This window comes from Chionomys nivalis, chromosome 23 (assembly GCF_950005125.1).
Source record: "Chionomys nivalis chromosome 23, mChiNiv1.1, whole genome shotgun sequence".
NCBI classification, from domain to species: Eukaryota; Metazoa; Chordata; class Mammalia; order Rodentia; family Cricetidae; genus Chionomys; species Chionomys nivalis.
This window is the reverse complement of record NC_080108.1, coordinates 6,119,369-6,132,038: the sequence shown is the minus strand read 5'-3', so window position 1 is coordinate 6,132,038 and position 12,670 is coordinate 6,119,369. Positions and strand designations below refer to the sequence as shown.

At 42.6% G+C, this 12,670-nt stretch overlaps 1 protein-coding gene across 1 annotated transcript in view; it reads left to right on the top strand.

Annotated features, from left to right (window-relative positions):
• Ccdc81 (coiled-coil domain containing 81) overlaps nt 1-12,670 on the top strand; it is a 28,335-nt gene that overhangs the window by 1,563 nt on the left and 14,102 nt on the right. Inside the window, exons 3-6 of the mRNA XM_057756565.1 lie at nt 251-359; nt 7,320-7,381; nt 9,132-9,288; nt 10,915-11,171. Coding sequence (XP_057612548.1) covers nt 281-359; nt 7,320-7,381; nt 9,132-9,288; nt 10,915-11,171 — 555 coding nt within the window. The 5' untranslated portion in view covers nt 251-280. The remainder of the gene's footprint in view (nt 1-250; nt 360-7,319; nt 7,382-9,131; nt 9,289-10,914; nt 11,172-12,670) is intronic.

Below are 12,670 nucleotides of genomic sequence, written 5' to 3'. Positions count from 1 at the left end.
GATTTGCACTTCTGGCTTAAGAGGGAAAGAGCTCTGGCTTCGGGTTGAGGGAACAGGTTACCAGAGAGCCAGATCACTGGGGGAGGGACGGCCACAGAGAACGTTTATTTAAGGAAAAATACATTTCAAGACTTTGAGAGCAAGTTTTGATTTCAAAGAACCACCCCAAATTGCGGGCACAGAGGGCTGGAGGGTGGGAAAATCTTTTTAGTGCAAACTCCACATAACAAAGAAGAGACTATCCATCAAGGACCCGCCACGGAGTCATCTGGGACTGAAGATGTTGGACAGGATTGCCCCGGCTTTTCAGGACCTGTGCAGGCAGGTGCTGCCCACACTGCCTTCGCTGAGCCAGGAGGGTAAGCGACTTAATGCCGCGGGTGGGGGGGTGGGGTGGGGTGGGGGCTTGGTGGTGTACCTTACTTGCTTCAGACATGACTCAGAGCTTACGGTGTCGTTTTCTTCGGCTCAGGATTTTCATTCAAAAACAAAACAAAACAATCCACACACGGCCTGATTAGTATTAACTACTGAAAGCAAGCTCCCCCATCTCATCTAGGGTGGATGAGAAGCCTTGTGGTCCAATTGGAGTCCCGAATGGCTCCTTTTCAGAGTTGGACACAGGACACATATTTGTACTCTCCTTGTTGTCTTGAGGGTGTGTTAATGAAAAGTGATGCTTATCGACAGACAATTTTCATAGAAAACTCAGAGGGCAATCCGAGACGAAACACACAGTCCCCCCCCCCCCAATAGTTTCTTAGGAAAGCGCAACACCCCACCCCATCACACAAAGCGCTTTGGCATCTGTCTGTGATAGGGGCTGTCCACGGGAGGGCGCTCTAGAGAAGCAAGCTACTATTAGCCATTATAATTGAGAGATTGTTTAGCAGAGAAAATAAATACAAACAAGTATTGCTTCTTTCGTTTCCCGAGCATCACTCCTAATTGTTCCTGCCAAGTTTTTGAAAGAAGTATAGAAGATAGTTTTATGACTTTAGAAATACTTTCCACCTTGTTTATATACATATTCTTTCAAGTATTTTGAAGTCCTACTGTATGCTGAGCACTAAAAATGGAGCCTAAAAGCCCCAACGATTTACAATCAGTGGGGAAGATACACACTAATCAAAACACAAATAGATACACTAATCAAAACACAAATAGGTGTAAATTTATATTTGAACTAAATGCTACCAAGGAGGAGGTACATGATAAAAAATAACTTTAAAAACAAATTTATTTAGTCTATGTGTGTGTGTGTGTGTGTGTGTGTGTGTGTATCCATCTCTGTGTGTGGGTGCCAGGGCAAGCCACAAGATGATGTCATGTCAGATCCCTTGGAGCTGGCAGTTACAGGAAGTTGTAAGAAGCCAGACTTAGGCGCTGGGAGCTGAACCTGTGTTCTCTACTAGAGCAGTCAGTGCTCTTAACTGCTAAGCTATCTCTCTGGACCCACAATAAGAGCTTTTGTTAAATATATCCATATTTATCCGGGTGATGGTGGTGCATGCCTTTAATTCCAGCACTTGGGAGGCAGAGGCAGGTGGATCTCTGAGCCTGGTCTATACAGTGAGTTCCAGGTCAGGTTCCAAAGCTACACAGAGAAACCCTGTCTTGAAAAACCAAAAAAAAAAAAAAAAAATAAGTATTCATCCATCTATCTTGGATTTTCAAGCAGGGTTTCTCTGTGTACTTCTGGCTGTCCTGGAACTAGCTCTGTAGACCAGCCTGGCCTTGAACTTACAGGGATCCGCTTGTTTCTGCCTCCTGAGTGCCGGGATTAAAGGCGTGAGCCACCACCACCCTACTAACTTTGTTAAATATTTGATTTTAAAGTTAAGAGGAAGGCATAGAGATTTCTTACACACCCATGCATGCAAAGCACCCCAAAATTTCAACATCCCCACTGGAGTTGTACAGTTATTAAAAATGATGAGCCTACTTTGACTTCGTGCTTACTCAGTCTGTAGTTTATGTTAGTGCCCTTACTTGGGGATCTCATTGTGCAGCCTAGCAGGTCGAGAACTGGCTAGCTATACAAGGCTGATCTCTAACTCACAGAGCTCTGCCTCTGCTTCCCAAGTGCTGGGACCATGCACTCTCAGGCCCTGCCTGTTAACATTTTGTTGGTTATTTTGTGTAAGCTTTAGAATGAGGTTGTGGATAGGTGAGAGATGCTTTGCTAGGAAGCTGAGACAGTACTAATCTAACGTTTGACAGTCCTGAGCCTTCTTACCCACAAAATGTTCTAACACAGCTCTTTGATTTTCTTTGCTAGGAAGCTGAGATGGTACTAATCTAACGTTTGACAGTCCTGAGCCTTCTTACCCACAAAATGTTCTAACACAGCTCTTTGATTTCTTTCACCAGTTTTGTAAATATTTTCTCATAGATTCTATATACATTTTAGATCTATACCTAAGTATTTCATATTTTTTAAAGATTTCTGATGTTACAGTGTGCTTAATTTTTAAGTTCTCCTTATTCATTGCAACTGAATAGAAAACTCACTTTTCTCTATTAACCTTTCTAATTATGATTTAATTGTAAAATGACCCCCATGGGCTTACATGTTTGAACACTTAGATCTAGCATGGGGGGGGGCACTATCTGGGGGCATTGAGACCCAGTTGGCAAAGATTGGTTATTGGGGCATTCTTTTGAGGGTTATAGCATGGCCTAGTCTGGGCTCCCTGCTTCCTGAGTCACACGAGAGGCTCCTGCCATCACAAACTGAGACATGATGGTCATGACTCATGACTGAGTCAAAACAGTCCTCCCTTCCTAGGTTCTTTTGTTGAGTATAGAATATACCCAGAACTGGGTCACATTGCAATAAACCTGACTGTGGGGTGCACAGAGCTTTTAGAATTGGCTTCGCGAGACATAGAGAAAAATTCGGAGCTGTGGCCTACAGAAGTCCCTAGAATAAATGCTGGTTTTAGAGCTCAGTGGGTCATTCTGGTGAGAGTTAGAAAGTAAAAGTGTGACTAGGAATGTGGAAGATAGAGACTGCTCACGAGATTTCAGAAGAGAAACAAGACCATATCAGGGACTGAGTGAGAGACCATTTGCGCTGAATTCTGGAGAAATAAATGTGGTTGTGTTCTGCCCATGTGCAGATTTGAGGAAGGATGGATTTAAAGAGAGCGGAGTGATTTACTTAGGGGAGGGGATTTTAAGGTAGGCTAAAGTCCAGGCTTTGCCGTGGATATGATTCACTGGTTTTAGCTTGATTTATGGTGAGGACGCAGAATAAAAGCATAAAGCAGAAAAGAGGCAAAGCTCATCCAGTTTCATAGCAAAAGAGCTCGGAAGAGTTCGAGTTTGCTACAACTGTTAGAGATTCCATCTCCGAAGCAAACTCTAGGCTGGGTTAATACAGAAGGTGACCAAGAAGCAGCTCATTTGAGACTCGTGCCGCACAACACCTGTCTGCGCTGCCACACAGTTCGCGAGCTTCCGAGCTTCGGGCAAGGCGCTGGAGGTTGAAACATACAAAGAAAGACAGAGACACGGACCTCTAGTCACTGGTAAGAAGCCCCTTTCACAATAGAACCACGGAGGCTTATATACCCAACAGTCAGGTGGGCCAACAGGTGAAAACCTTATCCTCTGATCCTCAAGGTAAGGCAACACGTGCTTATGAAGCAGAGCTGGTAAACAACTTTGACACAGCTTTCAGTAACTCAAATCAGAAGGAAAGTAAAGATCTCTAGCAAGGAAGAGCAGCTGGAGGCCAGGACTCCAAATGGTCCCAACACAAGGGTATGAAAAGGCAAACTCATTTGAAAAATGTTCTCCTAAAAAGATCATTAAAGTTGTGTCCTTGGGATTCTACAACACCAGCCTTTCTCTGTCTTCTTCCCTGCCCCGGTTTTATATTTGGCCGTACCATCTCTTCCATACACAAATGTTCCCACCATGATGTAGCAGCACACAGAGGGCTGCTGCCTGATCTTGAACTCGAGACTCCTCCAAAACTCTGAGCTCAACAAACTTCTTTTCTTTATAAGTTAGCCACCCCGACTATTTCATTGTCCTTAAGCAAAGTAAATGAACACACTAGTTTTCTGAGTCTCTCTCTCTCTGTGTGTGCTGAGTTTTGTCAAATGATCAGACTTTTCCTTTTTAGCCTGTTGTCATGGGTTACATTTAAATTGATCTTTAGATGGAGTTGAAATTATTTTTATTCTGATATTTAGCGGTAATCCACCTAAAGCTCGGTCATCAGAACAAATGGTTTAGAAATACTGATAGGCAACATTTACAGATCTATTCTAATCGGACTGCAGAGGCCGAAAGCCTCTTTCTTCAGGGAGAAATACCAAACTTCGGTTTAAATAATTAACTCTGCCTGTCCTACTCTATTGAATAAAACATTACAAGGACTTTGATCCCTCATCTCAGTGAATAAGGAGCATGCTCAGACTCCCGGTTAAATCCAAATCATCAGGGTTTGGTTACAAAGTACACACTTTCTCCTGGCCTTTGTTAAATCATTTTCTCGTTGGTATAGATAATTTCCTCCAGTCTGAACTGCCTGTTATGTCTAGTCATAGACTGTCAGTTTTCACATTGTAATCCTGAAATTTCTCCATGTAAACAGGGATAATAAGATTTCTGTTAGTGAGTTAATTACTTTTATGGTGTCAGTGTGGGTTTAAACTCAGTATATAGTTATATAGTTGTGATTGATTGACAATGGACAGACCTCCCCTTTCTCTTCCTCCTCCTGTCCCCTCCTTCCTTCCTTCCTTCCTTTCTTCCTTCCTTCCTTCCTTCCTTTCTTTCTCTCTCTCTCTCTCTCTCTCTCTCTCCCTCCCTCCCTCCCTCCCTCCCTCCCTCCCTCCCTCCCTCCCTCTTTCTTTCTTTCTTTCTTTCTTTCTTTCTTTCTTTCTTTCTTTCTTTCTTTCTTTCTTTCTTTCTTTCTTTTCTTCTTTCATTTTCTTTTTTCAAGACAGGGTCTCGCTATGTAGCACTGACTGTCCTGAATTCTCTAAGTAGACTGGGCTGACCTGGAACTCAGAGACCCTTCTGCCTCTGCCTCTCAAGTGCTGGGATTAAAAGTGTACAGCGCTGCCCCTGGCCTTTGACGGACTTTCTTAGTTCTTAGCAGAAAGGGGTATAATCCTTTGAGCTATTGGGTAAGGAGGGAAGGGGTGACTACCTTAGGGTGGGGCACAGTGGGGGAAGGTGAAGTTCGCAGTGGGCCCGTGTTCACTGCGGCGAGTTGCCCTCATGTCATTGGCCATGAGTATCCACTATTAAACCTGTTCCAAGATGCTCGTGAGAACAACGGCTGCTTTCTGTCCATCACACTTGCCTGTTCCCTGGCACATTGTTGGTAAAAAGTATTTTATAGCCCTGGTATATATATCAGAATTAAAGACTGCAACCTTCCTGCTTTAGTTAGCAGTTTAATTCATTAAGAGAAAAATACCAGTTTGCATTGTTAGAGAAGAACTGGCCTTTTGTTGCTAGCTTCTTCCATGTCTCCAAGTGGCAGTCCAGTAGACGTCACCTTTCTTGGTCTTTTATTTTGATAATTAAAACTTAGCTTTCTTGATTTGTAAAAAGTTCCTAAATTAGAAATTATCACCAATAATATATGACTAGACTTAGGATGGCGAGGTAAATACAGACGTAATTTTCTGTATTGTTAAGTCTGACTCATGTCCAGACTACATACATTTTTCACATCAACATTAATAACTATTTTTTTGTAGCTTTTTGGGGTTACAAGGAGGAGAACTCAACTTAGTACAAGAAAATAAATATAGAAAGCCTTCAGATCAAAGTAGAATTGTGAAGTCTATATCTTAATTCAAAGACAGAGTCTGGGGCCCCTACTCACAGTTAGTTTTTATAAGTTACTACTGTGGATATGTTAGTATGTTTGTTGTTTCCAGAATATAACAGACTAGCAGCGGCAGACTGGGGGATCAGGGAACCTAGTGAACAACGAGAGGGGGGACAGCTGGTCTCTACCAGTGAACATGGAAATTGCACTCAAGAATTTCACAAGAGCCAGTGTGTAGGGACAGTTGGTGTGCCGAGCAGACAGGCAGTCTTTCCTGTCACCGGTAGCCCTTGACCTTATGCTATGGAATAGTATGAGTTCGTGCTCATATTAATCACGTGGCCCACAGCGAACACTTCAGGAATAGGTGTTCAATGAGTCATGAAGAAAAAAGATTATAGTTGGCTAACACTCCATGTGTAGCCTGAGTGCTAATTGGTATTAATAATAATTAATAATAATCAGACACGGGTTAATGCGCTGAAGATCAGAGAAGCAGAGCGGCCAGACACTAGAGAGTTCTTTTTTTTTTTTTTTTTAAAGTTTTTTTAGATTTCTTTCTTTCTTTATTATGTATACAACATGCCAGAAGAGGGCACCAGATCTCATTCTAGATGGCTGTGAGCCACCATGTGGTTGCTGGGAATTGAACTCAGGACCTCTGGAAGAGCAGTCAAAGTGCTCTTAACCTCTGAGCCATCTCTTCAGCCCTAGAGAGTTCTTTTACCTCTACCAGTGTTCAGACTGAAGGGGCCATCCTGTTCTCAGATGCATCTCCAAACTCATCTGTCTCCACAAACCTCAGACTGCACTGAGCTCCTGTCTCTGTGTGCCTTATATTCCTCTCTCTGCCCAGCCATATCGCTCCTGTCTCCATCTCCCTAGTGCTGGGATCCCAAGTTCACAAAGTGTGTGCCGCCACTTTCTGGCCTCTAGTGGCTTAGCTCTCTGCCCTCTTATCTTCAGGCAAGCTTTATTTCTTAAAACACAAAATATCATTATATCCATGTGTAAGATAAAATGAAACATGACCAGGTAGAAAAAGACAAGATTTCCTAAGTAAATTGGGAGCATGGGGACCATGGGAAAGGGTTGAAGGGCTCTATAACAATTAAAGAAAAAGAAACATGACTTACTTCCCTTCATTATAGAGAGGTTTCCTGTACGTTATTATTTGCGCTGTTATTACTGCTACTTGGTCTTTAAGGATTGAGTGCAGGGCCTCGTGCATGGTAAGCACTCTCCTACTGAGTTACACAACCCTTTTGTCGTAGTACGGAAGATTCATCCTAGGGTCCCGCGTACCACAGTCCCCAGCCCCATTATTGCTGTAATTAAAGTCATATCTTCGGAGGTTACAGGCATAAGCTTTTGTTAGTAGGAACATTGATTTTGGGGAATGATTTTGTTAGAAGTTCTACCGTTTATTCCTTTCACTGTTACACTTTTGCTTGTTAGGATTAAAATGCTGTTCCATGGTTGCTCACATAGATTCTTTTCCTTTGAATTTCAGAAGTCTCTACCATCTGGGGGAATGTGTCAGAATTTGTAGAAAAGCAGCTAGCTATGCATAAGGTAGGTTTCCACTCCAGTCTCGGCACGGTAGTTAGATATTTCTTCCGCAGACTTGCGTATTTTTGCTGGGAGTAGTGCGGTAGATTTAGAGTCATTCTGTTCTGCCGTCACCCCTTTAGTATTTTACTTTATTTTTAATAAAGATTTGTTTATTTATGTGTTTTGTCTGTATGTATCCCTGCAGGCCAGAAGAGGGCAGCAGATCTCATTACAGATGTCTGTGAGCCCCCATGTGGCTGCTGGGAATTGAATTCCCGACCTCTGGAAGAGCAGGCAGTGCCATCTCTCCAGCGCGTCCCCCCCCTTTTTATTTATTTATTTTTTAATTTTAATTAATTAATTATTTATTTTTCGAGACGGGGTTTCTCTGTAGCTTTGGAGCCTGTCCTGGAACTAGCTCTTGTAGACCAGGCTGGTCTCGAACTCCCAGAGATCTCCCTGCCTCTGCCTCCCGAGTGCTGGGATTAAAGGTGTGCGCCACCACCGCCCGCCATCACTCCTTCTCTGTTTTCAATTTATGATACATGTAGAACTTGTGGCAAGCCGGGTGTTATCCTTAGATAATGCATTCATAATTCTCTTAATGACAGAGAACGCAGGAACGCAGGACTGCTCAGTCTGGGTTTCTGTAAAGAACTAAATGAGATCTGTTTGTGGTCTGTCAGCTCCCGGCATGGGTGTGGGAAGGGATAAACTTGTCTGCCATTTTGCAGGGAATAAGTCTTAATTGGAATATATAAATACAGAAACTAAATTCAGCTAGTACAAAATAAGAAACTGCCTGTGGTTGGACTATTTCTTCAGGTCAAGTCTTGGGTTTAAATGCTGTAGAACCGAGTGAGGATTTTGGCTGGAGCTCGGAGGCAGTTAGGAGTTTGTGGACTTTTTACGCACGTGTCCTAACTGTGGCTGTCCATAGCTGAACGAACCCTTCAAACTTATTTATTTTGTCTGGTTTGGGAATTTGAATTATTTATCATTACTTAAAATTGGCAGAGTATTTGTGAAGCTTTGCATTTTTCTTGCCGTTTTCTTGAAAACTCAATAGGCTTCATGTATTGTCTTTCATTTTTGCACGTGGTCACGGATGCAGACCACAAGGTGCTCTTCCCTTTACATGAAGCCTGCGTGTCCTGGCCAGCACACATTCTAGTTGGCTCCCTCCACTCCATGGCTTTTATTCCTGTTCCTATACATTTGAGTTTGCAGCCGTTGGTATATGATGTCTTTAGGGTATCCCAGGGGCATTTGCATTAACTCAGTGGCCCGGGTTACACTGTAGGAGGGTCCTGGGTGCTGGTTTCTCGGGTTCCACTTCATCCTGTCTCCTTTTCCCATTTCAGTAGTTAACACGGAAGCACTGTTCATGAAGACCTTTTCTTACACACGATTGTGCTTGCTCATTTTAAAGCATCCACTGCCCTCTCCCACTAGTGCGTTTTCTGACTTTAAATAGGGAACCTAAAATCTGAGGGAACAAGAAAACAAGGATTTCATTAAATAGAAAATGATTGAATTTATGTCATATAGTTTAGGACAAGACCAATATTTTTTATGGTTTTCTAAAAGCTACGGTTCCCATAAGTATTTTCACAGATATACCACATCTAAAAGAACTCACAGAGACTGCTGAATATGAACTTGGTAAACCCCAGTCTCCACTTTCTTTTTGGTGACAGAATGGCTATAAACCTTCACCCTTTAACGGAATAGTGTGTGTTGTTCTTCTTGTCTTCTTTTTCCCTTTCAGGGAGTTCAGATTTCCGGACTTGGAACTTTCACCTTCACGAGGCAGAAGCTCGAGGTGGGGAACCACAAGTTTATTCTAGTGCAGAGGCCCGTGTTTATCATGGCGGAGAAGTTAGTGCAGACCCACGGACTCAAGCAGAACAAAGTATTCTCTCCTGGTAAATCGTTTTAACAGCTGAGATTTCTCCCAGAAGTGTGTTGGTCATGGAGACAAACGGAAAGGGTAAACCTTGGCCAGAGCTGCCTTAGTTTCTGGTTTTAGAGACTCAGGTCCCACATGGTGCTTTTGGCAGAAGGGGGAGCCAGGGTGGAAGAGTTAAAGTCTTTCTGAAGTTCATTTTGTTTGCTTTCTAAATTTTAAATATTTATTTTAATGTGTGTGTGTTTGTGTGTATGTATGTGTGTATGTGTGTGTGTTTGTGTGTATGTATGTGTGTATGTGTATGTCTATGTGTGTATGTGTATGTCTGTGTGTGTATGTGTATGTCTATGTGTGTGTATGTGTATGTCTATGTGTGTGTATGTGTATGTCTATGTGTATGTGTATGTCTGTGTGTGTATGTGTATGTCTCTGTGTGTGTATGTGTATGTCTATGTGTGTTTGTGTGTGTATGTATGTGTATGTCTATGTGTGTATGTGTGTGAATGTCTCTGTATGTGTATGTCTATGTGTGTGTGTATGTGTGTGTGTATGTGTATGTCTGTGTGTGTATGTGTGTGTGTATGTGTATGTCTCTTTGTGTGTGTATGTCTATGTGTGTGTGTGTATGTCTATGTGTGTGTGTGTGTATGTGTGTGTGTGTGTCTATGTGTGTGTGTGTTTTGTTCTTCAGGATGCATGTGGAGGTCAGAGGACAACTTAGGGGCATCATTGCTCTCCTTCCACCATGTAGGTCCTGGGGATTGAACTCAGGCCCTCAGGCTTGGTGGCATGTGCCCTTACCCGATGAATCATTCTTGTCATGGTATCTCCACCATCTCCGCTCTTGTCCTTTTTTCTGATCAGTGGGCCTTGCAGAACTCTGACATCAGTTGTAGCCAACTAGACCCTGCTTTCTTCAAGCTGCTACCGTCTTGCTCCTTTAACATGCATTTGTGAGCTCTCTGGGAAGGAAAGCTTTCTGTGTCTTGTCTGGTCCGATACCTCTGTATCAGATTGAGTTTCATGAAAGATGAGATGGCTATCTTTTCAAACACTTAATATTCACAAATATTTGTAACTACCCAAAGATGAGACAACAGCCAGAAGACATTCATAAATACTGCCGAAGAGTGTTTTGAAAGATCTGAAAACGATGGATTGAAACAGTTTGTCACCGCTCTGTTCCCTAAAAAACCAAATCCTTGTCTACTATTTAGACAGTCAGTTACTTTAATCATGAGCAAAATACATTGTACTTTTAGGTGACGTTGTACTATTAGCATGTATTAATGACCAATTATATTCATTATCTGCAATAATAGTATAAGTATAAGGGGAAAATATGGACAATTTTATTTTTATTTTTTTAAAGATTTATTTATTATGTATACAACATTCTGCTTTCATGTATGCCCACATGCCGGAAGAGGGCGCCAGATCTCATTACAGATGGTTATGAGCCACCATGTGGTTGCTGGGAATTGAACTCATGACCTCTGGAAGAGCAGCCAGTGCTCTTAACCACTGAGCCATCTCTCCAGCCCGACAATTTTATTTTTTAATATTAGTCAGGTGAATAAAGTGTACACAATATGTCTTTAGTATAATCTCCTTCTCCCCACCCTGTCTTTTTCTCCTCCAGGTGATATTCCAGTTGTCCCACTTAATTTTGTCATGATATCCCTAGAGGGACCATTTAACAGGGACACGATAGAAGGATGTGTTAAGGAGACATTGCTTTTCTTATCACGATCCATATCTGTCAAACAAAACGTGGAGTTCACATTCAAAGGAATTGGGGTCCTTTTGATCAGAGACAGCAAAGTGAAGATGAGATTTTACAAGGACTTCCTTTGCTCGATGGACGGAAGTGGCACCTTGACCAAAGCCCTGGCAAATGTAAGTTGTTTGCTTCTAAGCTTTCCTGGTTTCGTTTTCTGTTGTGGTGATAAAATAGCCCGGCAAAAAGCAACCGAAAAGGGTTTATGTTAGCTCGCTCTTCCAGGCGACAGTCCATCAGAGGAAAGATCATCACGGAGGCAGGAACTTAAAACAGCTAAACACATGGCATCCACAGTCTGCACTGTGGTCCAGGGACCAAAACTAGGGAATGGTGCTGTCCCCTTTCAGCCTGCATCTTTTCACACCTATGAAGACCATTGAGATAGTTCCCCTAAGGCACGCCCACAGGCACGCCCACAGACCACCTTGAACTAGACAGTCCCTCATGGTCAGTCTATGGTTCTGAATCAAATATGGGTATGCTTTCATTAATAATGTCTATTTGGGGCAGGCATGGTGATACACGTCTTTAATCCCAGCACTTAGGAGGCAGAGACAGGCAGATCTCTGTGAGTTTGAGGCCAGCCTGGTCTACATGGTGAGTTCCAGGACAGGGTATGTAGAGAGGTCCTGTTTCAATGTCCCGCCTCTGCCCCGCTCTAAATGCAAACAGATAAAAAAAAGCTTGTGTTGACATATTTTAAGTGACCTTTTTTCCAAGTGTGTGGAAATGTGTGGTACAGGCAGCCAGTTCCTTGACAAGCAAGACAAAGAACTTCAAATCATATTTTGAATCAGTACTACCCAAGGAATGGAAAAAGCAGTAGAAATTTGTAATTCTGGACATTTTATAGTACCGTACTCACAGCATGCGAGGGGACTAAGAACACAGGCTGCAGGGCAGCTAGCTTGATGGGTGAATTTAGCCTGGAACTCTGGGTTAATCGGCACCCTTGACATCTCATTCACTCTGTAAACACTGAAATGTGGCGGGGAGTGGCAGTTCGACCAGCAGATGTCCTATAATTTAAACCTGCGTGTGATTCTGAAAATAGCCCTCTTGGGAATTTTATGTGCACATTTTGGTGGTAAACCAAAACCATACCCAAACCAAAACACCACTTTTTGAATTTTTTCTTTAAATTTATTTATTTTTATTTTGTGTGCATTGGTGTTCGCCTGCATGTTATGTTTAACTCCCAAAGGAGTTATAGATTGTTGTGAGCTGCCTTGTGGGTGCTGGGAGTTGAACCCGGATAGTCTGGAAGAGCAGTCAATACTCTTAACCTCTCAGTCATCTCTCTAGCCCCTTTGAGATTTTCTTTAAAGCTTTTGTAGGCTATAGAATTCATTCAGAAGTAATCGTACATATTAGTCCGTGGTAATAATGAGGTTACCATAGAAAGTGATAACTACAGTAGCACTTGGTTGCATGCTCTGCACATTTCCATACAGTATTATATTAAAACCCTGCGAGGCAGCTCCAGTTTCTCTCTCTACAAACCTAGTGCCTGGGAACACATAGCAGCCGGCAGCGTGCGGGGGACGGAAGCCCACGTGACTTCAGAGACGGTCTCTGAACTGTCTAATATTAGAGTCCTGTGGACCAAGAGTGA